At 38.4% G+C, this 24,844-nt stretch overlaps 2 protein-coding genes across 3 annotated transcripts; both read left to right on the forward strand.

The window, feature by feature from the left end:
* The first annotated feature begins 282 nt into the window (after positions 1 to 282).
* Positions 283 to 9,784, forward strand: LOC123515491 (E3 ubiquitin-protein ligase ZNF598-like). The gene is made up of 8 exons (XM_045274099.1): positions 283 to 611; positions 1,901 to 2,143; positions 3,457 to 3,668; positions 3,806 to 3,918; positions 4,106 to 4,277; positions 4,613 to 6,377; positions 6,927 to 7,140; positions 7,555 to 9,784. Exons 1-7 carry the CDS (start codon positions 408 to 410, stop codon positions 7,110 to 7,112), a joined length of 2,895 nt encoding a protein of 964 aa, XP_045130034.1. The 5' UTR covers positions 283 to 407; the 3' UTR covers positions 7,113 to 7,140; positions 7,555 to 9,784.
* A 1,048-nt stretch (positions 9,785 to 10,832) lies between these two features.
* LOC123515500 (FACT complex subunit Ssrp1-like) lies at positions 10,833 to 24,029 on the forward strand. 2 transcript variants are annotated; one of them, XM_045274113.1, is made up of 15 exons: positions 10,833 to 10,984; positions 12,818 to 13,003; positions 13,604 to 13,819; positions 14,332 to 14,507; positions 14,809 to 14,944; positions 15,306 to 15,409; positions 15,971 to 16,099; positions 16,698 to 16,872; positions 17,334 to 17,450; positions 18,881 to 18,886; positions 21,333 to 21,502; positions 21,951 to 22,047; positions 22,360 to 22,572; positions 22,868 to 23,140; positions 23,646 to 24,029. In XM_045274113.1, the coding sequence occupies exons 1-15, from the start codon at positions 10,922 to 10,924 to the stop codon at positions 23,742 to 23,744; spliced, it is 2,160 nt and encodes a 719-aa protein (XP_045130048.1). In that variant the 5' UTR covers positions 10,833 to 10,921; the 3' UTR covers positions 23,745 to 24,029. The 2 variants fall into 2 exon arrangements, with proteins under 2 accessions (XP_045130048.1, XP_045130049.1); XM_045274114.1 differs by lacking the exon at positions 18,881 to 18,886.
* The last annotated feature ends 815 nt before the right edge of the window (positions 24,030 to 24,844 follow it).

The following is a 24,844-nucleotide window of genomic DNA, read 5'->3' on the forward strand; positions in this document are numbered from 1 at the left end:
CTCATGTTATTTGAGTAGTAGTAGTAGTAGTAGTAGTAGTAGTAGTAGTAGTAGTAGTTGTAGTAGTTGTAGTAGTAGTAGTAGTAGTAGTGATGGTGTAATTGCAGTATTTAGTCTTCTTAACGGCTCCTCTTTATTACCCGACACTTTTACTTCCCCTACATACCTATCCTTTAGTCCCCACCTTTCTGCATGCCCACAAATTATAGGTCACTTTTCCAGCTAGCTATTATGCCACAGGGCGAGTCGAGTGTCAGGGCTACACGTGCCATCACAGGAGGAGTACTGGATCGCCTGAGTGGCACCGCTGCGCCACCTATCCACGAGCCACTCACAACAACACTGCCAACACCTCCACTGGGCTGAGGGCGACAGTAGAAAGGAGGTGGTACTGAGACCTTAGCATCATGTCTAGAAATGTATCCAAGAGTCCTGAGGTGGTGGGATGCCCTGGGGATGTGCAGGATGAGGTGTGCGTGGTGTGCTTCAGGCCCGTCGAGGTGTACAGCGTCGGGGAGTGTGACCATCCTGTGTGCTACGAGTGTTCCACCAGGATGAGGGTGCTCTGTGCCAGGAACGAGTGCCCCATATGTAGGAAAGAAATGTCCAAGGTGAGTTGTGGCTGTGGTTATTGGCTGGTTGCTATGGGGTTGGTGTAGGCAGTGGTGGTGGTGCCCAGGGTGTCTACTAGCTCTTGTCATTTATTTAATGTTTCTAGGTACGCTGCTCTGGGTGTTCAGTATGCAGGGGGAGAATATCATATGTGTGTTGTTTCCGTGTTTATTTGGAGATGGTAGCAAGGTATTGGTGGTGGTGGTGGTTGTGGTCAGATGTTCAGAGTCATGGTTCATGTTTTGGTCACGTATTTGTCGGGTATTGTTATGAAAACCTGTATCGTTTGGGTATCAAGCCTGTGTGTATTTCTCAGAGTGGGTTTTGCTATTCTGGGTATTTGTCATAATCACTGAGTTGTGTTGCCAAATATATGACCAAAATATCTTGGAGTGTCAAATCTTTACATAATACGTGTCATAGTAAGTTATGATTTTCCAGCATGAATTTTCAGCACTAGTAGGCATTCAAGTGTTTGCATAACATTTATTTGTTGATTACATAAGACCTTAGTGTCATGTTGCTAGCCAAGGTCATTCATTGCTTTCATGTCCACAAAGTTCCAGTATAACAAATGTTAGTGTAGCAGTATATATATAAGAATCCATCAAAATGGCCTAATTTCAATTTTGAAATAAGAATGTAATCTAATTGAAAATTTGCATGAGTGAAAGGTGCCATGTTGCACATTATTTCATGTAGCAGAATTGCATCAGGATGTAGATGTTTTGTCAGCTGCCACACATGATGACACTTCAGGTGTCAAGGGTCCGGTGAGAGATAAAAGGATGATAAGGGTAATTATGCTGACAGTGGATGAAGGAGGGGGAAATATACTGTAATCACTCAAAAGTTTTTATGATTATTTTTCAGATACATTACATTTTAAATATATAAGTCATTATTCTCCAGGAATATATTTTTTTTGTATATCATTTGCTGGTATAGCATGAACCATTCACCTAACTACAATACCATGCTTGTAAGGACACTGTATTATGCAATAAACTATGCCATAACTAACAATCTCTCTCTCTCTCTCTCTCTCTCTCTCTCTCTCTCTCTCTCTCTCTCTCTCTCTCTCTCTCTCTCTCTCTCTCTCTCTCTCTCTCTCAAATTCTCACTCTACCAAAACAATGTTTTCTACTTTGTTTAGTTATATGGTTAGTATTTTCATTTGGCAGTTTAGAATGCACTCTATTTTCACTGCATCATTACCATGTGGAACCTGATTTTGCTCAGGATCACATTTGATATTTGAATGCTTATCTATCTTGCATATTTCCAGGTGGTCTTCACAAGGGAAGTAATACCCTTTGTCAGCATCCAGACCCGAAACATGCACTATGAACGTCGATATGCAATATTTTTTGAAAACGAGGGTGTCATGAGAGCCTATGACTTCTTGCTGGAGCACAGGTGTAAAGCGTGTGATGACATGCCAGTGTTCAGGAACTTCACCCAGCTCAAGGACCACATGAGGAAATACCACGAGCGTTTCTACTGTGAGCTCTGTGTCGACCACTTAAAGGTACCTACTTTTCAGATGAGAATTTGGTATGATGATATGAGCAAATAGCACATAAGCTTATGTGTGAATATCCTATCACATGTCTGTGATGGGCTTGATTAAAGACTGCCATGTTTTGAAATTATGGTTGATATGATGTTGATTGGCATGGAATGAGTGACATTGACAATGTTACTTTTAACTTTATTTGCCACAAGCTAAGCTGATTTAGGTACTTAGCCAATTTTTTTTCCATCCATAGCTAACTGATTGATGCACTTAATGTTAGTGTCACTTATTTGTTTATTTATTTGCTTATTATTATTTTTTCATATCATAAAAGCATTCCTGGCTGGTGGCTGATCTTTATACTAAAGGGTATTGCTGAGTTGGGAATATATCCATTGTGATCCATATTTTCCTGTGTGCCAAGTGGTGATGGGGTTACATTGATGAATTTATCTCTCTGAGGTGGCTGGATTTCCATGAATGAGCAGTGAGTGGCACCAGGCATGGCACAACTGTGGATGTTTTGTTGCGGGATGGGGGCAGGGCCAGGGAAAGAGGAGAATACTCAGAACTTTGATGTTCCTGACTGAGACAGAAGGTTGTGACCCTGGTTTCCACTTGACACTTGTTTGCTTCGTCTAACATAATGTCAGCATAAATCCCTCTTATCTGGACTCACTTTGGTCATGATTATTACTGTCTTTCCCAGCTGTCCTTTAGTAAGGTGTCAGCTACTTTTTTATTGAAAAGGCTTTTGTCTTGTTTTACACACTGAGTACAAAAGTAATACACAAATAGTAGCCTTCATTTGAAAGAAAGACATTCTTCAATTCAATTACCACTCATGCATATTTGTATCCACAAATTTTTTTTAGAGGTTAATACTTTGATGTGATTATTATTTTCATGATGATATCTTTAAGATTTTATCAAAGGTCAGGATAGAAAATATTTCAGTCTAGAAATTTATGAAAATGATAAATTTTGAGCATATCAATGAGTTGGATTCAGGAAAGGGGGTGGTAGGAGCATGATGCCTAAGTTAGCTCACCTGCAGGGATGGTAGTCAGTAAACACAAGCTGCTTGGTGCATTGCTTTCTAATATGGATAACCTTCATTCGGTGATGTCTATGATTACACTCTCCTCACTGTGTATTTATTATTGACAGAGGCTGACTGCTGTGAAGTGGTCTTTATTTTCTGTCAGTTTGTTTTTAACTTAAGCTTTAACTCAAGATTAACTACTAAACTACTTAGCAGCTTACTCACTGACCAACAAAACTTCATTGAAGGTTCCTGAGAGAAGTTTTGTTTTGTTTTGTAGATTTTCACTCATGAGCGGCGGTCATACTCAAGGTCACAGTTGGCTCAGCATCGCCGCAAGGGTGACACTGACGACCGCAGCCACAGAGGTCACCCGCTGTGTGAGTTCTGTGATGCAAGGTTCATGGATAATGATGAACTTTTCCGACACTTAAGGCGGGATCACTTTTTCTGTCATTTTTGTGACGCTGATGGTTCGCATCAATATTATGAGTAAGTTACACTAGTTGGGTAATTGAGCTTTCATTTATTGTGCTGGTTTGATGATTTCTTGAAATTGAATCTTAAGCTGGTTATCATTAGCTTTCAGGTGAAGAATCTATAAAATTACATGAACCTTTTTTCATTAGTGACTACAATGCATTACGGAAACACTTCCGGACTGATCACTATCTCTGTGAAGAGGGAGACTGCCAAGAGGAACGGTTTACATCAGTGTTCAGAACCAAACTTGATTTACAAGGTATGTAACTGAACACAGATTGTTGCACTCAATGATAACTTTTCTAATTATGTTCTACATTGTATCTCTATAGAAGGTCTTATGTTATCATTTTGTTTATTATTTACTCCCTAAATTGATTTTCTGAATAATTTTTCTCTTAAACTGACCAGTTTTCAGATTCTGTATGAAAACCTTTCTTTTCCAGCTCACTGCACTCAGAATCACAGTCAGAACATGACCAAACAGGCAGCAAGACAAGCACGCACTGTGGACATTGAGTTCACCCTCAACCCTCGGCCACAGGACAGCCACCGGCAGGAGGAGCGAGGGGGGCGAGGCAGCAGAGGGGGCAGGGGTAGAGGAGGCAGAGGTGGAAGGTAATGATAATTAGTTTATAATGTTGTACCATAGTTACTCACAGATTATTCTCTCTCTCTCTCTCTCTCTCTCTCTCTCTCTCTCTCTCTCTCTCTCTCTCTCTCTCTCTCTCTCTCTCTCTCTCTCTCTCTCTCTCTCTCTCTCTCTGTATTCATAATTAATTCACAGTCTTTTCACCTGGTATTCATCAAATATTAAGATAACATTAAACCTTAACCTGCACACTGTATCTGAACAACCAGCTCAGAGGAATTATAGTTGTGAGACAATCATACATTCTGAAAGTTTATATCATTAGTATGACAAAAGTAAATATTTTCTATTGGATTTACAGAAGGGATAGAGAGAGAGACTTTGAAGACTCAAGGATACCAGATGAAGTTGACAGCAGACCACCTCCTAACCAACATCAAATAGATATAAACTGTGTACAAGATTTCCCGTCATTAAATAGCAATGGCCCAGGATCAGGAGGTGAGGCTGGTGGGGCCAGTGGCTCTAAGTCAATGGCCACACATTTGGCACAACAAAACAGATTTACGATAAGGGCAAGAGGAAGAACAAACCTTTTAGAAGAGGAATTCCCGTCACTTCGATCAGGATCCACGAGTGTTACAGTCAGTGCTGCCCCGGCTACATCTCAGTCTCCTTCATCACCCACAACATCAGTTCATCTCAAGGTCAACACTAAAAAGCCTTCCCGTGATGCTCAGGGATCCAATTCTAGAAGCAGTAACGTGTCAATACAATACAACCGCACTGTGCCTGCTGCAACTAATGAGGCAAAGACTCCTTCCTCTGAAGGAGATAGCAGCAGGGGAGCAGGGCCCCAAATAGGAGTTATATCACACAGCAGCAATATAACGCTTCAAAGCACCGGCAGTGGGAAACCCAAATCAAAAAGTCCAGAAGAGGATTTCCCAGCACTTGTTACTCCAAAGACAAAAGTTAGTGGTCAGTCCTCGTCTGGGTGGGGAAGTGCTATGGCTCAGCCTTCTAATAGTGTACCAAATAAGGTAACCACTAAAGTTTTTACAAATGACTTCCCATCTTTAGGGCCTTCTTTAGGTGCCCCATCCACAACTTCATCAAAACCGGGTAAAAAGTTTAATGCAAAGGATTTCCCAACCTTAGCTCCTAATAGTGAGAGCCAAACACACATGCAGAATTATCATGGACATTCTAGTGTCACGATACCAGTGAGTAATGCTTGGACGCACAGTGTAGACCACATGCCCAAGCCAACCGAACCTAATGAAAATTTAATGGGATCAAAAGGTAAAAAAAAGAAGAAAGGTCCCAATAAACCTGCAACACAAAACAACCAAGGTAGCGGTGGAAACACAGCTCCGAGTAGCTTAGCGAATGGCACTAGTAAGCCCAAAGCAGCACCAAAGAAGAAACCATTGGGACTCCACAATATATTTGATGATAGTGATGATGAAGAAGCTCCAAAAATTAACCTGTCCATGGGGAAATTAGGTGATTATGAGTCTTTAGCTCCACAACAAGGTTCTAATGTTAAGATGATTACTCAAGAGTCTCTCACTCAAGAAAGAAAGAAATCAGAGCTGAAAATTGGTACCTTAAAATCCCCACCAGTAATGGACAGCGATGAAGCCTTTCCCACCCTGGGAGCGCCTACCCCTTCCCCCTTGACGACTTCCACTTGGTCATCACCTGCAAAGAAATCAGCACCCCCAGGATTCTCAGGAAAGCCCAAGGTCCCTCCAGGCTTCAGTGCCACAGACATGACTTTTACCAGTAGCTCAGGGGAAAAGTTTGCCATTTCACCCACTTCAGAAGGTGCCGTGTCCACTGATTTCACACAGCAACCACGGCCCCCATCATTGTACTCCTTTGCCCGTCCTCCTGACTTTGAGCAGCGGAATAAGAACTTGATCAGGACAATCCAGAACGAGTGCCAGGGAGAAGAGGAGAAGTTTGCTCAGTTCAAGTACTTGGCAAACCAACTTAGGAGTGGAGAACTGTCAGGCCAAGTGTACTATGAGTCCTGTAGGAGCATGATGGGTAAGGAGACCTTCCTCAAGATCCTTCCTGAGCTGCTAGTACTTCTTCCAGACATAAAAAATCAACAGGTATGTTCATAAAGTGATAAGCAAATATCATGCCTAGGGTCTTTTAAATCAGTGGTTATAACAGATAAAAGTGTGAAAGATGAAATTTTTTTTTTTTGAGGAAAAGTTATACAGATTACTTGTCAGTTTGAAGTGGAGCAAGAATTAAAGTTGCATTGAGAGAGATGAATAACTACCTTGATTCATTTGTATGTAAATGGCTTTTCTGCTTTGGTCATTATAGTAAAGGGTCAGAAAATGAGACACCAAAAAGGTCTATTCCTGAGTGAATAATGAATAACAGGCATCATGATAGATACACTATATTATTATAATAAGCCAGACAAGTGTTAGTTTAGAATGGGTATTTTTTCTTCTTAACCTCTAGTAAACTAGCTGAATTCAAATTGAGTGAACAATGGAGAAGTTTAAATCTGATGTCTGCTGCTTCATTTTGTCTTTACACTGTAAGGTTAGCCAAGATGAAGTGAAAACCATTATGAGCAGTGAAGTGTTGAAATGATCTGTTTTCTTACTAATTATTGAGTAATGTTTCTTTGTTCCACTCAGGAGGTACTAGGGGCCTATAGGAAAGTGGACGGTGGGCGGGGCTGCTCCACCCTCTTTGCCGTGTGTGTGGTGTGCCGGCAGGTTCTGAGCCAAGGGGACTTTGCCCAGCACATGGAGTTGCACGACAATGTTGCTGCAGACTTTCCCTCCTTGTCTCAGGCTTCATCTCACATTCTGAAGAAGTGATGACATTGATCTCAACACTTTGGAAATGGTGCGCAGAAAAAAAAAAATCTGTAGATCGTTGTCAGTGGTGGTATCTTGCTAGTCAACTGCTCTCTCTCTCTCTCTCTCTCTCTCTCTCTCTCTCTCTCTCTCTCTCTCTCTCTCTCTCTCTCTCTCTCTCTCTCTCTCTCTCTCTCCACACTGATTTTTTGGGGGTATTGGGTAGAATGAGCAATGAACATAATGATTTAGGTTGTTGGGAGGAATGGAAAGTGGTTGTGTTGTCAGACATAGTGGAGGTATTTGGAGTCAAATGATTATTGTGCCACAAGCTATTGGTGTAGATTGAATATAAATGTATATGATGATAAGTAAAGGTGGTTGTGTAATAATTTTGGAGTTCGATATCCTGCTTCTTGTTTATGAAGCTGATTATATGAGTAATATTTTTGTTTTATTGCAGAGCCCATGAATGCAGCAAGTGGCATGAAGAGGTTTCCAAATGCTTTGATGTGGTTTGAATATCAAGCTTGTTTGCTGGCTATTTTTGTATACTTTGTTTACCTTGTATATATGATACAGAAGATACCATAGGAAAATACTAAACTCATTGTGTAGAAATGCTCAGCAGAATTACCCACTTGCATATTACATCTATGATACACATCTAAGTAATTTCAGATATTTACAAAATATAAATGAAATGAAATAGAGGGTTCCCTGTTCACTATTGTTTTTGGGTAGTAAGAACTTTCTTACTACATTTCTTGTAGATGTTCACACTTGACAGATCTGTTGTTCAGTGACTGTTTCATAGTATTGACTTGATCTGTGGTCAGGCTAAGAAAACTGTTTTTTCCTCTGACTACCTAAATTGACTACTATATGTTACATCAAGAATGAATCTTGACAATGGGTTTGAACTTTTAAAAGATTTATTTATTCTTTATGTGTAACTTTCTCAAAAAAGTTCAGTTATTATATTTATATTTGTATGTAATAAGGTTATTTTCAGGATGTGACATTATTAATGTCCTTGTAGCTCATGTTTTGTTTTCAGGGAAGTGCCCCTCTTTAGGAATATTGCTGTGGCTGTTGGCATATCTAGTTCATGGGCTATAAGTTTGCTTTCAAAGAACTCTATATATATATATATATATATATATATATATATATATATATATATATATATATATATATATATATATATATATATATATATATATATATATATAAATATACAAATATATATGAGATGCCCTCAATATTGTGAACATAAATGTGAAAAAAGCATGGAGTACTATTGAAGATTCATGTCAGTTTCAGAAGTCAGATGCTTTTCAGAGCATGAGCTTTTCTTGGTGGTAAGCAACAGATACAGATGACTGAGTCAAGGCAGCAAGGCACACCTGCGATGGAGAGATGAAGTTTTATTCATTTTATGAAAAATGCAAGAAAACATAGAGTAATTACATAAATATCAGTAATTGGAAATAGAACAAATTGATAAAGAGGGTGGTTTGTTTGTTATGGCAACAGCAACCAGTGGGACGGTGCTGGATGGCTTGTGTGCAGCCACTTGCCACCCAGGTACTTTCAAATTGAAATGTCTAGTAACTTATAAACTCTGGTATGAACACCACTAAACCTAAGAATATTTTTGACCAAATATAAATTACTTGATTTTTCATTTCCAAGAATATATGACTATTTACAAGACACTTTGTATATAGTATATCTATATTGATATCCTTGTAAGGATGTCAACTAAATGTATCATTTACCAATTGATTGTGTCAACCTAATTTACATATTTTTTTCTGATTATCCATATTTGAAATGGATTTGCCAAAAACTGACCATTTAAGATAAGATTAGAGTATGTAGTTGATATTGAAACAAGTAGACTTAAATTTGCTTAAATCATAATGTAAAGCAAATCACGCTATGTTAGAATTTTTAGATGATTCATAGAAACATGGACCCAACCCTCCCAAAAAATGGTTACTTGAAAGATAATAGATAAGTTAGGAATTCATCAAGTCATAATATTCAATCATCCTCAAAACCGGTGAATGCCAACTCACCAGAATTTACCAAGAGAAACTGAGTGGCAAGTATTATTTACATTACTGAGGAGGAAAGTGTATGAATGCTTTAACTGAACTCCATTATCATGGATAGTCATTCTCACAAATGCTTAACTGTGCACAAAAGTTAAGGTGCCCTTACAAAGGCTGTGATATGTCTGAGGACAATAAAGAAACCCAGACCAAAACCAGTGTCCTGCTGTCTTGCATCATGACCATTGCCTCCTCTATTCCACAGTACATACCATGCCATGTGTTTTCTCTCTATAAAGAGAATGTGCTTCACATACAAACTTATACTGATGAGGTTACTTGCTTACCAGGCACCTTAGAAATGGATATTGCTGATATTCATGGAATTATGCAATTTTTAGAAGAACTTGAAACACAGGCCATTTGTTCTTTTCTTATATTCTTGGTGTCAAGGGTCGGCACCATGTATGGGTCTTTTCCACGTTATTTGATGCCAAGTACAATGGTACAGGAGATACTTGTCATACTGAAGGAAGCAAAAACAACAATAGTGTTCTTTAACGAAAAGAAATATGTATAGTTTGAGTAACATAAGATTAGATCATCAAATAAAACAATCTGACAAGGCAAGCACAACTTGGTGTTCCCCTTATAATTAGTTCATTTTATTGAGGGATATTGTTTATATATATTAAGTAAGTAAGTAAGTTTATTTGGATTCTTCATGTGCATTACAGGCATAGTATAAAACCACTGAATGTACATGGATATTTCCTCCAGGATGACCAACTAAAGTTTAGCAACTTATTTCCAGTAGGGTCCCTTTTTCTATCCAGCAAGATGGGGCAGACAGCACAGGAGTCATTATACATATAGAAATGGCACACAGTAATACTAAATCTAAGACTTATTTACCTACTCTTCCATAAAATTAACAGTAAAGCCTAAAACTACATTCTAAGACAGTCATGGTTAAAAATAAACATAGTCATTTGATTCAGCAGCTCTTTCTTCATCCTGTAAATATTTCCTGAGAGCTACTTTGAACAGGTGTTTGGATTTTATGATTTGTAGGTTTTTTGGTAGTGAGTTCCAGTCTCTAATGGCTGTGTGATAGAATGTATGTGCTGAGGGACCCTGTGCCATTGACATACAAAAGTTCAAATCATTATTTCTTGTCCTAATTGTATTGGTATCTGTTTTCCTTTGGAAGTGTTCTGCAAGATATGTTGGTCCTCTGTTGTTATGAATATTGTGTGCGTGGCTTAATTTTAATTCTTTTACCCTATTCTTAACACTAAGCATATTTACTTGTTTTCTCTCCGCTTGTCCTATATGAGATCTGGGGTCTAAGCCTAAAATAAATCTAATAATCTTGTTTTGACATATTTGTAGTTGTTTCTTAGATCTACTTGTCAGTCCAGAGTACCAAGAGGAGCATGCATAATCAAAATGAGGTTGAATTAGGGCGCTACATAAGGTTTTCTTAATTTTCTTATCAAGGTCCTTTGCTTGTCTGTACATGAATTTTAACCTCACGGCGTTGATTCACTCGTTAGAAAAATAAAATGGATCAACACACATTAATCATTAAGTTTTTGGTTAATGAATAAATTGGAATGTTTTAGTAAATATAACTTAATTAAGAATATGAGCATTTTTTGTGAGCAGTGAATGAGCGTTCCCGGGCAAGGCGGAATAATAACACGCCGCATCAACGGGTGGCTTGAGTTGAGGACCGCGGTTGATTTCCCCTTGATATCCACGATGAAGGAGGAAGTGCCGGTGCTAGAATACAGCGATGTCACCATGGAGTCGCGGGGCACTATGGTGAGCACTTCTACTCACACATAAAAGCCTTAGTTCACGAGGTTACCTGTAATTAGGGACGGTAATGTGTTAGGTGAAGTCATGGCGCGGTTGTTCAGCGGTGTTTTTCCACCGTGCATTTACTGAGCCGTGTGATACATTGCATTTCGTTGTAGACAAACAGATGATAATAGCCGAGGGCTAGGCTTAAAAAGGATTCAGTTCATGAATTTCATTGCTAATTACCCTTTCATTGTGTAAACTAGGGGTGGGGAACTTTCGTCCTGTCAGGGACCACATGAATGTTTTTAACGCAGGTGGTGGACCGTAAAAAGAGATACTGGTAAATTTGCTGTTTCACCCAGTATCCTCAATCTTTACCCACACCTCCCCCCAACCCCTCCAGTAAGCTTGGGGGACTGGGGAATCGAGGGTTTTAGGGGGGGGAGAGCCAAAAGAGGCTAGATATGGCGAACTGAAAAGTCTAAGTACAAAAACAACCGGTTTTTTTTAAGGAAAATTTTGGAAAATGTAAAAATTCATGGATAAATTTTGCTGAAATTATCCTAACCAAACATGCTAGCAGGGGGGCTGTGAACCCCGGACCCCCTTAAACTATCCTAACCTAACCTTGCCTTGCCTTTGCCTTACCTATCCTAACCTATCCTAACCTAACCTAACCTATTCAAATGTAACGTAACTCCCCCAAGAAGTATTAAATATCTAGGGATATTTCCTTACAAGTGAAAGAAATTCCCTAAGTATACAAAATTGACAGTCGCCATAGTTATGTGATACATGCCTCATACACTCGTAGCTAAAATGTAGGGTAGCTGCACATAAAATACCTTAAGAAGAAATGGAGGGTCCAGCCTCCGAATGAGTATCCAAGTCTTCTAGTGTGCCCAATTCCTCAAGAGGAATAGGCAGCGCACACTGTCCGGTACACCATGTTGCCGTAGGAAGTCGATCGCTACACTTGACTGTTCGTAAAATTTCGCAATAAGCTCCCAGTATATGTAAGTGCACTCTCCACATGTATGGTGTAATTAAACCTCTCTATGAAAATATAGGCAGTTTATCCCTCCCTAGACACACGTGTACATATATGATTGGCAGGAGGAAACGATGACCTCCATGATTGGCACCAAACGTCATTAAACGTCAGAACACGTGACTGAGAGTGACGTACCTATAACATCTGCGCAGCATTGATAACAAACACATGAACACACTCACTGTCCTTAGAATAACTGGAAACAGGATCCCACCTAAAAACTGAGGTAAATCTTTGAAATTCCATCCTGACCTTATTATTCGTTTCTGACAAGGTAATATGGGGTTAGAAATGCTCCAAACAGTGTGATCTAGGTCATGGGACACTTCATACTTACATGCGGTTTATTAGGGGAAACTGCAATTATACCAAGATACTAGTTTTTTTTTTTTTTTCACTTTTTTAACTTACCTTAGTATCCTTAATTTGACTAAATTGGATTTACTGTCAAACTAAAAATTTAGATGCCAAACTTTTATAAATCCTGATATTTCACTTAATAGTTGAATGTAAAACTAAACCAATTCCAATAGAACAGTTTATCAAGGGTAAGGTGAATAATCCAGTGTGTGACCGGCTGACAATTTGCTGTTCGCTGAGATCCCAAGTTCGCTAATCTGGCATATCCATGCAGATCCTGTTCTGACCATGTCACGCCAGCCTACCAGAGGGGCCGTGAGAACGTGATATGTGTTGAAGGCCTGGTTTTGGCTGTTTGGTGGCACAGTACATTTCCCTTGTTAGATGCTTGGAGCAATGCCTAACATACAACCTCATAAACCGTCATTGTGTTGCAGGTGCCGGTGCGACTCAAGCTTAGTGACCAGGGCATCACCTTCCGCAATGTGAAGACCGGTAAAGTGGAGTCTCTGGGTGCCACTGACCTTGAGGTGGTGAACTGGCAGCGCCTAGCAGGTGGCTATGGCCTCCGCATCTTTACAGAAGCTGGGAACCTCTACCGCTTTGGGGGTTTCAAGGAGTCGGTGGGTGTTCACTTTATCTTTGCTACCATCCAAGTGTAGGAGTGGCTTTATGTATACAATCCATTCCTTTATTCTGTCCAAATTTATTATATGCTTGAGTTACAAATTGGTTTGTATATTTATCTCTTTCTTCATTTTGTTTAAGCATATTACTGTAGCTTCCTCATCCAGATATGTACAGATATGCAGGATAACTTGATAGGCTGGAATCTTATGCAATATGAATATAACTGGATATTTGCAACAAAGATATTAAAGGGAACATGATTGCTCCATGATAGGAAAAGTATGACTTTCTAAGTTGAGTGTTACTCTGAGCTATGTGTTTTCTTTATTATTTATTAATCTTTTTCTTTTGTATATTTTATAACTATATTTAGGTTAAGACTGGAAATGAAACTGAAGGAATTAATGTTAATCTTTCTTTTTATCCCATCCTGAATAGAATGAAACTATTTTGTATACCATAATTTAACTAAAGAAGGAAAGGAAATATATAGGAAAAAAATCTAATTATGTACTGCTAGAATAAGCAAATTATAAAGGAGCAAGTGGATAAATAAAAACTGTTAATGATGGTCTTGGTTTTCCTATTAACAGGAACAGTCAAAGCTAGAAAAGTTCTTCAAGAACACGTACAGCAAGACCATGACGGAGAAGGAGTTTTCCGTCAAAGGCTGGAACTATGGGGCAGCAAAATTTGAGGGAGCCGTGCTGTCCTTTGATGTGAGCTCCATACCTTCCTTTGAGGTGCCCCTGAACAACGTATCTGGTTGCACCACAGGAAAGAATGAGGTCACACTGGAGTTTCATCAGGTGAGTCTTGGATTTGTGTTAGTCTCATGTATTCATTCATAGTATATAGCTTGCATCCAAAACACAAAATATAATAGAATAGATATATAGATAAACTGGAGTATAAACAACTGAATTTATAGGTCTCATAACCTCCTAATTTAAGTTTTGATTAATTTTTTTCTTGAATTGGCTGCAGCAGTTATGTCTAAAGAAAATTTTGTGAAAATTTGTAGGAGCATTGCTTAGCTCTTAGTAACTTTGTGCCATTGTACAGTATTTGGTATATGATATATATACCAATACTTTGTATAGCTATGATGTGTCTATACAATTCTGTTTTATCTCTTAAGAGGTATTCTTTATTATACAATGGCTGCTGACACCCTTGCATGGCAGAAAATGTAATCATGAGGATTGTAAGTGTGATTTTATTCTAGGAAAAATAAATACATATTCAAAGAAAATTATTGCATATAGCAATTACAGATATTAAGTTAACCAGTGTCCCTGTTTCCACATCCTTATCACAGCACGATGATGCAGCAATCAACCTGATGGAGATGCGCTTCCACATCCCTACCTCAGAACTGGCTGGAGACGACCCTGTGGAGAGCTTCCAGCAGCGCGTCATGTCCAAGGCCTCTGTCATCACTGCCACAGGTGATGCCCTCGCCATCTTCAGGGAGGTGCAGTGTCTCACACCACGGTATGTCACTGCTGATAGCATTGTTGATATTGCTCCCCTATTTATTATTTCTATCTATTTTGGTGTTTGTACATTGTATATGGGTGCAACTTTATCTTGAAATGATAATTTATTATAACAGATTGTTGACTCCAAAGCACATACTTTTGAAGATTTGAAATGGATGAGTGTCATTGTGATCTTACTTGGCACATTAATTGTTATGTTAATGAATGTGTTTTGAATGTTATAGATTTATTAGTTACCATTCCATGTTAGGATGATTAGCAACTTTATTTAATTTTTTTTCCATCCTTTTCAGTGGTCGTTATGACATCAAGATTTACCCAACCTTCATCCAACTCCACGGTAAAACTTTCGACTTCAAAATCCCCGTCACCACTGTGCTGCGTCTCTTCTTGCTGCCTCATCCAGACCAGCGGCAGCACTTCTTTGTTGTGAGTATCAGTCCAGCATCTTAAGTGACACAATTAATGCCTCACAGATACTCTTTGTTCCAGTTCAAATTAAACTTTCTGCAACATAAAGGAAGTATTCTGAATTATCGCTCTTTTCACTCAAATTTCATCATCTCTAGAATTTTAGTGTACAGGTGTGAGTTTCTAAAATTTATCAATATCCTTTAATTTTGAAAGTTTGATAAAAGTAGACAATCCTGTTTAAAAGAAAAATATTTTGCTATGTATGATGAACATTTTGATAGCTGCCTTGTAGCCCTTGTGATTGTTTTGTGCGTTAATGGTCATGTGCTCCTGACAAACTTATTTTATTAACTTTCAATTTGTTTCCCCTATGCAGGTATCTCTGGACCCTCCCATCAAGCAGGGCCAGACCCGCTACCCCTACCTCATCCTGCTCTTCTCTGGCGATGACACTGACTATGTTGAACTGCCCCTTGAAGAGTGAGTGTTGGTGGTGGTGATGGTAGTGGTAATGGCAGTGGTGGTGGTAGTGCTGGTGGTGATATAGGAGTTGTTGTAGTTGAAAGCATGAAGGAAGTCTTGATTATTGTGGTCATTTATAACAAGTGTGGCTGTGATGTGGATTTAGTTACATCAGATTTAGTTCAAGATCCATTTACTTATTAAAAAGTAGTAGCAAGTAAATAAACAAAATTATAATTATAAATTGTTGGTGGGAAATGAAACCATATGACTGAATATAGATCTACTGTTTTTAAATGCTAAGACAATATTGATGATAATAGTAGAAATAACAACAAATGACTTCAAACCCCCTAACCTCTTACTCCCAGGATACAGTTATAAACTTGTTGGTTAGGTTAGGTTAGGTTGTCTGCTTTATTTTGTTCAGCTTGCTTTGTCTTTGGGTAGAAGAAATTCATTATGGGATTTAGTGTTAGATATGAAAAGTTTGTCTCTCTATTATATATCTCTCAGCTGCAGAGGGTATTTCTAGAAGTTATGCTAATTGTTGCTTGTGTTGCGGTGTCCTTCATGCAGGGAGGAGCTGCGGGAGAAGTATGAAGGTCGGTTGGAGAAGGAAATCACAGGTGCTCAGTTTGAAGTCATCAGCAAAATCTTCAAGGGAATTTGCAACCGTAAGATTGTCACACCTGGGAATTTCACAGGGTGAGTTTCCTGTATGACTTGACTTAGAGTTTAATGTTATGTAATGTATAAAAGTTACATTCATGTTATTTTCTTAACTGTGTGTTTGGTAGGAAATGAAGATGTGGGTTATGTTAAGTTTTAATTGTGTTTGAAAATTATAGTTAATCTCTGGAAAAAAAAAGCCTGTTTTATACCACTAATATAAAAGACAGTATATTAATAGATAATTTCACCAGTTTGAAAGTTTGCAAACAACTCTTTCACAATAAAACCTCAATTAACAGATTTAATAATAGCCTAATTTCAGCTAATATCTGTACTGTACTTTCAGTGTCTTGTTCATACTTCTGTATTATGTATACACAAGCTCTTTGCATATTTGTATTAACTGTATACATCCATCCATCCATCATTTGTTGTACTTCTTGAAATATTATTCTAAAGATAAAGTGAAAGGACATAAGATCCTTTCCTCTTTATTCTTATTACTATAGTGATGCAAGGCATGTCACATCTTGTCTTGATGACCAGAGCTTAAGAGTGACCTTAGTCAAGATAGTTAATAAAACTCCATATGCTGTAATTAGAAATCTATCAGCCTTCTGCATCTTTCCAGGCACTCAGGAAGTCCAGGGATTAGTTGCTCCTACAAGGCTGCTGCTGGCTACCTCTATCCCCTGGAGCGAGGCCTCATCTATGTGCACAAACCTCCAGTCCACATCCGCTTTGATGAGATCTCGTCTGTCAACTTTGCTCGGTCTGGATCCACCACAAGATCTTTTGATTTTGAGGTGAGTAAGCCTGGTGGTGGTGTCTGTTTTAAGCTGTTTGTGTTGCGCATGTCATGGCCACCTAGTGGACAATTGCTGAATTGCTAGACTTGGTTCATAACACCCACAATTTTAACATTTTTTTGTACATTCTATTTCATTCGATATCTGTTAATGTGGTGTCAATAGATGAAGGGTTCATCTGTATGTGTGCATTGTGTTGTTAGCTGCAACACTAGTTAGATAAGCTTATATGCAAGAAAAGGGGAGAGGAAGGCTGTCAGTGGCTCTGTTGCATTGTGAAAAAACACAAACAATTGAAAGGTGTGTCTCTTCTGTGGTGGATGTGATGGGGCTCCATGGTCCTGAGTTTTGTGCCATACTTTTGGAAGAAAGCAATCACAAAATTCAAGAGGATATTGTAGTAATTCATATTTTCTATTTTGGTTCGTGCAATTCATTGTCATCTCTTTCCCAAACAGGTTGAAATCAAGAATGGTGGTGTGAACACCTTCAGCAGTATTGAAAAGGGTGAATACAACCGCCTCTTTGACTACGTGAACCAGAAGAAGCTGAGGATTAAGAACCGCGGTAAAATGGTAAGTAGACTGGCATGTTACTGGGAGACGACGCCACGCCCGAGATGGTCAGACAGCTGCAGCTTGTTAAGTAAAAATGTTGTTCCTTTTCTCCATTTACTTGATGGCTTATTCTTTTTATTTAGTGATGTGGTGTTTTCACAATTCCTAATCCCTACCCTCCTTCCTGTAGTTTATTGCCTTGTTCTCTCATGTACACCCAGCAGAATGGACATGTTGAGCTCCTGTACACATTTTGGGGATCTATCTAATGGTTACATCACTCTAGAGATATCCCAAGTCATGACAACAAAGATTATGAAATTATTAAATGTTTCTGAAAAACAAACTTCTTGTCATCAGCCTTCTGAAGTTTGTATAACATAAACAGGAATTTCAGATGGCATGGTGATGTTATGTAAAAAATGAGGTCATGATAATTTCAGTCAACCATTTTTCTTAGATATCTGAATCGAAAAAAAAAAATTTTGCTGAAAAATGTTACCTTTCCAAAAATATCAATTTAATGCATAATTGGAAAAATTGCGATTATGAAATGTGCGTATTCATGGGGTTTGTGGGTACAAGGCTGAGGAAGGACTGAGTGTTCACCTCAGCGACTCATCATTATTATGCAGTGATTTAGATATGGTGAGGGAATGTTGGACAGAATCTTTGTTGGTAGAGGTTTACAAACACGTGCACAGTAGAATATTGAGATTTCTCACCTTCTTTGGTGGAGTGTGACATTGCCACATCTCAGATTTAAAATTTGTATAAATTTGAAACTTATTAAATTCTCTGTAGTAACTATGTAAACAATGAGTGACTATTTTATTGTCTGTGACAGTGGCACTGCCATGTACACTACTCTGCCATTTCTGTTCACCTTTAGATCCCAACTTGTAATGAAGTGCAGTTTGTTATATCATATATGACTCAATGGACATTGATGTCAGTGTCCTCTCACCGAGTGAAATAATTCAATTACTTTATTATCTTATAAGTATCATTGCAAAGAATACCACACACAGAAATTTGCCACAGCAAGCACTTTTACATTTAAAAGTTTGTTGATCACTTGTGAACCAAGAAAGTTCATGGAAATATTTGTAGACTTTTCTTCTGGATAGAACTTTGATTCCTAAGCAGGAACTTTGTATGTTGTCCTTTAAGGATTTAAGGAAATTATAGAGTAGTAATTCTGTGAGGGATATAATCTGCTGTGACAATAATGAACACCAACAAGCTGTCACTAAACAGGCATGCCATGTCAGTAACAGTTGTCACCTGCCACATGATGCAGCATTTATTTTGATCTTTTTAATATGTTTTATCCTTTGAAATAAGAATAAAATTAGTGGGATAACGGGAGGCTAAGGGAGGCAGCTGCCGTGCTTCCTCCAGTAACATCCCGGAACATGAGCATCCTAACTCCTGCCTCTCCACAGTTTGTCGTGAGTATTCTTATCCACTGAAGCTTAGAGATTTTCTTTCCCTTTTTATACATATTACATGGCTTCAGAAATATACTTGTGTTGCTGACTAGCAGAAATATTTTTGAATTTCCTTAGTTGTTGCTGTGTGGCATTTTTTTGGTCCTGTTGTCAAGCATCACCATGTAAACAGTGTCAGTTGTGCTCCTGTGCCAGACATCCCACTGCACCATCATTCCATAGACTAATGCTCTTGTTGATTTGTGGCTTAAGCGTGTGGGTGGCTTCCATCCCAACCTTTGCTTACCTTCAGCATACTGTGTGGGACTGTGTGTCTTCATGTCAACATTCTCATGCTGCAAGTGCTGATGATGCATGTCTTGGTTAGGTTGTAGCACAGGTCACCCAGGGTGAATTAGGACTAAGCACCATTATGTACTGTTTTGTAAGCCTGTAAGTCTAGGTTCGTACATTCATACCTTGGAAAGTTTAGAGATAATATCAGTAGAGCTTTAAAGATGCTCAATAGCACTACAAACTAAAAAAGCAAGGAAAAATACAAAGAAAGTTTTCCAAACTAAATAACTTTGTCTTACTTATTTTCAAGAAAAATGAGTTATGTTTTAAGGGAATCTACAATGACAATGAGAGGCATTTTGTTCAGCCTTGGTGAAGTTCCTATGGGACCTTGGCAATGGATATGTGTTCCCTGAGGATGGTCATTATCTGTTGTGTTCCAACCATCTTTCTGGAAGATCATCATCCACACCTTACATCCATCCTTTAATACAGCACAGAGCAGCATCACATTCTACTCTGTAGTGAAGACATTGTAATGGATTCTGTGATGAGCTTTACAAGTCAGTGGAAGGCTTGTGCTGTGTTGTGATGGACAGCACTGCACTCATTTACCTTCCAAAGAAGCTGCTTCCATTGACTTGGGTCATGAGTGTGCTTTCTCACATAACCTGTAATGATCTGTTGGTGGCATCAAATCTCTCATATAGTTACTAAGCACCTCAATTGTGAAGGTATTTTGGGAACAATTAGATATGCTAGAGTGGTAGGCTTGCCCCAGAGGAATGCATCAGTCACTACATAAATGGTGTCAGTCAGTAAAAAAATAAAATAAAATAAAATAATAAAAAAAAATGGAGCCATGGATTTTTTCAGTATGGTATCTAATGCATCCTTCAGTTGAAGGTTGCCTGAACTGCTGTTTTACCATGTTGATGTTTTGAAAACTTTATGTTAACTAACCTGGTTTACAGTCCTGTAACATTTAATGTGTATCTGCAGCTTGCTGAAATATGAGCACCAGCTTGGTACTTTAGTAAGGCTGTTGACTAAATAGATCCTTTCCTCCATTACTGACATTTAGAAAAAAGAACATTACTATGTAGTTGAGTAAATGGTGTTATATAGTAGGTACAAAAGTACAAGACAAAATTTACATTATGTACTCCTCTTTAACACGTTTGTCTCATTATTTTTCAATAGGAACAGAGACTTCCCATTATGTCTGTAGGTTTTTTGATATCTCAAGGGTTGGGAGCTTGGGAGAATTATTTATTTATTTTTAGTAGAACCTGCAGACTTGACTTTTCTATTTCTCTTTTTTTTCTCTCTCTCTCTCTCTCTCTCTCTCTCTCTCTCTCTCTCTCTCTCTCTCTCTCTCTCTCTCTCTCTCTCTCTCTCTCTCTCTCTCTCTCTCTCTCTCTCTCTCTCTCTCTCTCTTTTCTACAATTCTCTCTCTCTCTCTCTCTCTCTCTCTCTCTCTCTCTCTCTCTCTCTCTCTCTCTCTCTCTCTCTCTCTCTCTCTCTCTCTCTCTCTCTCTCTCTCTCTCTCTCTCTCTCTCTCTCTCTCTCTCTCATGTGTGGGTGTGTCAAGAGTCCTGGGAAGTCTGTCTTTGTGTGGAGGGCATCACACTTCATAGATCTTTTATCTTAATTTCTATTTTCCATTTCGTCCACTGTCCTTTAGTGATTAGTTTGCTGCCCTCCTCTATTCTATAATGGAATTTGTCTCAGTATTTATGAATTTGAAAGGAACATATTCAAAACCATGTCCATTCTTGTTCTTTCATGTACCCAGTTATTCCTAATTCCTTTAACATTTTCTATTTTTTTACTGTAGCAATCTGTAGTCATCCCATTGTGTGCATTCCTTATTTCCTATACAGTATCCAACTCCCTTACAGTCCTCCCCAATCATCATTACATTCTTTTACCACTGTTATCTTCCACTTATCCCTTATCCTCAATAAACATCACCCTAAACACAATCTAAGGAACCTTTAGCTCTCTAGTAAACTCCCTTATTAAACACACACCTGTAGCATTCTTCATTCCCTAAACACCTTGGCAGTTGTATTTCACCACTAGTAGTCATTTTGTAACCCAATCTCTTATGAAATAATTTATTAATCTGCATCACTCTTAAACACCCCGACCACTTTCCCTGCAGGAGATGGGTGGCGGCCGCAACGACGACTTTGATGACAGCGATGCGGACGAACCAGATCCTTACATGCGTCGGGTGCGTGAGGAGGCCAAGGAGCGCGACCAGGATGAGGAGGATAGCAGCGAGGATGAGGACTTTGTTCCCAATGAAGGAGGCAGTGATGTGGCTGAGGAGTGAGTAGAGAAAGGGTTGTAGTGTGTTAGTGTGGTGGTGGGGGTGGGGGTGTGTCTATGAATCTATATGTAATGCTTGTTTCCATGTACTTCAAGTGTTCCTGACCATATATTTCATGGATGTATTGTTATATGTACTTTTATGTACTTGTGTGTGTGTGTGTGTGTGTGTGTGTGTGTGTGTGTGTGTGTGTGTGTGTGTGTGTGTGTGTGACAATACTTTATAAATTTGCTAGTAGTGTTTTTAGTTTCATGTTGCATTTCTTATATAATCATACTTTGATGGTACAATTTCATCTTTACAGTGATTGGAAGTATTGGAGAGAGTTACTTGATCAGTGAAGGCAAACTTGTGTGGGTGCAGTGAATAAGTTCTTTACCTTAATCTCTCATCTGTATGAAGAAACACACCTTCCTTCCCTCACACAGTCACTCCTCCTCCCCACAGGTATGACAGTTTTGCTGGAGATTCCTCAGACTCAGGAGACTCAGAGGATGAAGGTTCTGGTGAGGAGAAAAAGAAGAAGAAAGAAAAGAAAGAAAGAGTGAGTAAAATAAGGGGCATAGACAATAATATGTAATATTTATCAACATACTTAATTGTTCTGCTAATTTAATACTTATCATTTATTCAAATCAAACAGTATTGAAGATAAGTAACAAATAGTTGATACTGCTTATTTTATTTTGCTTTTGTTTATTTGTTGCATTTTCTGTTATCTGAATTTTACAATGCACATTGTGGCATTCAATTTTTGTGTATTCCTGAATCTTTTAATGTGACCTGAAAAGATAAACTACAAAAAAAGGCTTGTCATATGATAATGGTATATTCAATTAATTCTCTCCCACCTCAGACCAAAACCAAAACAAAGACAGTGTCAGAGAAGCCCAGGAAGCGTAAACCAAAGAAAGAGAAGGACAGCAACAAGCCCAAGCGTCCCCAGTCGGCTTATTTCATCTGGCTGAATGAGAGCCGTGAACAGATCAAGAAGGAGAACCCCGGCATCTCCATCACTGAGATCTCCAAGGTGGCTGGGCAGAAGTGGAAGACCATTGAGAACAAGAAGGTAAGACTTGAAAATAACAGCACTGTATCATTAGAAGTCATTCATGAGGTGCTTCAAGTACATTAAAAGTGCTGTGTGGGGGAATTAGATTGACAGAAAATAAACAGATGCTTTTTTTTTCTATATAAAGACCGTCATATATAGACCTATTGACTTATTGTAGCTTCCTTTGTGTCATATTAAAATTTTCTCTTCTAATGTAGTTATAAATAGATGTTTTTGTTTTTTTATATAAGAACTGCCATTGACTTTTGGCAGCTTCCTTTGTGTCATTATAACCCTTCATGCTTTTCAGGAATGGGAGGTGAAGGCAGCCAAGGCTAAAGAGGAGTATGAGAAGGCAATGAAGGAGTACAAGGCTTCACTCAAGGGCCAGTCATCATCACCAGCAAAGAAGTCCTCCAAGAAGGTGGTGGCAGCAGCAACAACAGTATCGCCGAGCAAGGCTGGCTCAGGGTCAGGATTCAAGTCCAAGGAGTTCATTGATGAATCCAGCAGCAGTGAAGATAGTGATGACAAGCCCCTCAAGAAGAAAGCCAAAAAGGAACCCAAGAAGGAAGCCAAGAAGGTATGTAGGAACCAGTGCAGAGAGAGAGATTTTTTTTCCATTTAAATGAGGAATAGTTAGAAGAAAAAAAAAGGGTCCACTGTGTTTTATTAATTATTCATTCATATATATATATATATATATATATATATATATATATATATATATATATATATATATATATATATATATATATATATATATATATATTTTTTTTTTTTTTTTTTTTTTTTTTTCTTCAGTTATTGTAGTCCCATCAACATGTAATCTTTGCTACCCACTTGTGTGTCAACTTCAATTTTGGTAATGAATAAGAATAGTATTAATTTATGCATGATTGGGAGCATAGGAGGTGCCAGTGAATGTGATTTACTTTATTTAACAATGATAAAGTAAGCTATGATTCTCTCTCTCTCTCTCTCTCTCTCTCTCTCTCTCTCTCTCTCTCTCTCTCTCTCTCTCTCTCTCTCTCTCTCTCTCTCTCTCTCTCTCATATGAAGCACTGACAAAGATATTCTTTTCTCAGGAGGAATCTGGAGATGAGAAAGAAGAGGAGGAGGAGGAGGAGGAGGAGGAGGGATCAGAGGATGCATCAGATGAGGACTCTGGGTCAGGCTCTGATTGAGGTGTCAGGCCTTAGTTGTAGCTTAAGGCCCAATGATTCCTGATATTCAATGACCATAACATTTAAGGTCAGAGTTAGTAGTGTGTGTGTGTGTGTGTGTGTGTGTGTGTGTGTGTGTGTGTGTGTGTGTGTGTGTTCGATACTCTTGCAGGTGTGTAGTAGTGACATTCCTGATATTTAGTTCTCATTTTTTTATTTTTCCTCATTATCTATGAATATTTTTTAACAAGCTACCTATGCTGTATTTGTAGGTTAAATGTGATGGCAAATAAACTTTAACTTGCAGTTGTAAAGATTTTTTAACCCTTCAGCACAAGAAAAATTACAGAAGAAAATATTTGAAACCTTTATGAAGCTGAAAATGTTACGCAATAAATTTTTTTTTTCGTTCCTTAGTCTATATTTCATTCAAGATTAGTGGAGGGGTGAGGGTCAGTTCATCCCAGTGTGTTTTTCTTGTCTTCTGAAGTGATATAGATTCTGAGGAGCAACCTTGATTTGTTTACAGTCAGCTTAGTTTCTGTGATTTGATTGGCAACAAGTTTAGTCTTATGGGAAGCACTTAAGGAAAGTGGGATCATAATTTCAGGGGCTTCTCTGTGATGTTGTGCATCTTTGTGATGTTCCTGCTTTTTATGAATCTGCAAAGTGTGTTAAAAGGATGAAAAAATTCTCACTGTTTTATTCACATTAGCCTTGAATGTGACATTGCTGGCTTTTCATTTAGGGTTGATGGGTGTTAGTCTAAGCAGTCATCAATAATAGCCATTAATGTAACCTGAGAAAAAAAATGCCTTTGAGTAACATGTTGGACAAGACTTGTATTGATAGTCTATATTGAGAGAATAGTCTGCTAAGTGCAAAGATGAAAAGTGGTAATATATAGGAGAATGTGCAACAGGAAGTTAAGTTGGAGGGCGAGGGAGGTAAAATTACAACAAAACATGTTCAAGAAATTTTCATCATGAACCCAGATTTTTTACATTTATTTATTTTGTTTATTTGTTTACTTACAGTATTTTTACGAGAGACTGAGTAATGGGATGGTAATGGTATTAAGGACTAAATAATGGTTACAAATATGAAACGTGAAGATGCTG

Source organism: Portunus trituberculatus, chromosome 39, assembly GCF_017591435.1.
Source record: "Portunus trituberculatus isolate SZX2019 chromosome 39, ASM1759143v1, whole genome shotgun sequence".
NCBI lineage: Eukaryota > Metazoa > Arthropoda > Malacostraca > Decapoda > Portunidae > Portunus > Portunus trituberculatus.

Excerpts from the sequence above, each read along its gene's own strand:
- LOC123515500 (XM_045274113.1), top strand. The coding sequence starts at position 10,922 with ATGAAGGAGGAAGTGCCGGTGCTAGAATACAGCGATGTCACCATGGAG. Across the intron at positions 15,410-15,970 it reads GTTGAACTGCCCCTTGAAGA|GGAGGAGCTGCGGGAGAAGT; the intron begins GTGAGTGTTGGT and ends TCCTTCATGCAG. Across the intron at positions 16,873-17,333 it reads CAAGATCTTTTGATTTTGAG|GTTGAAATCAAGAATGGTGG; the intron begins GTGAGTAAGCCT and ends TTTCCCAAACAG.
- LOC123515491 (XM_045274099.1), top strand. The coding sequence starts at position 408 with ATGTCTAGAAATGTATCCAAGAGTCCTGAGGTGGTGGGATGCCCTGGG. Across the intron at positions 612-1,900 it reads GTAGGAAAGAAATGTCCAAG|GTGGTCTTCACAAGGGAAGT; the intron begins GTGAGTTGTGGC and ends GCATATTTCCAG. Across the intron at positions 6,378-6,926 it reads CAGACATAAAAAATCAACAG|GAGGTACTAGGGGCCTATAG; the intron begins GTATGTTCATAA and ends TGTTCCACTCAG.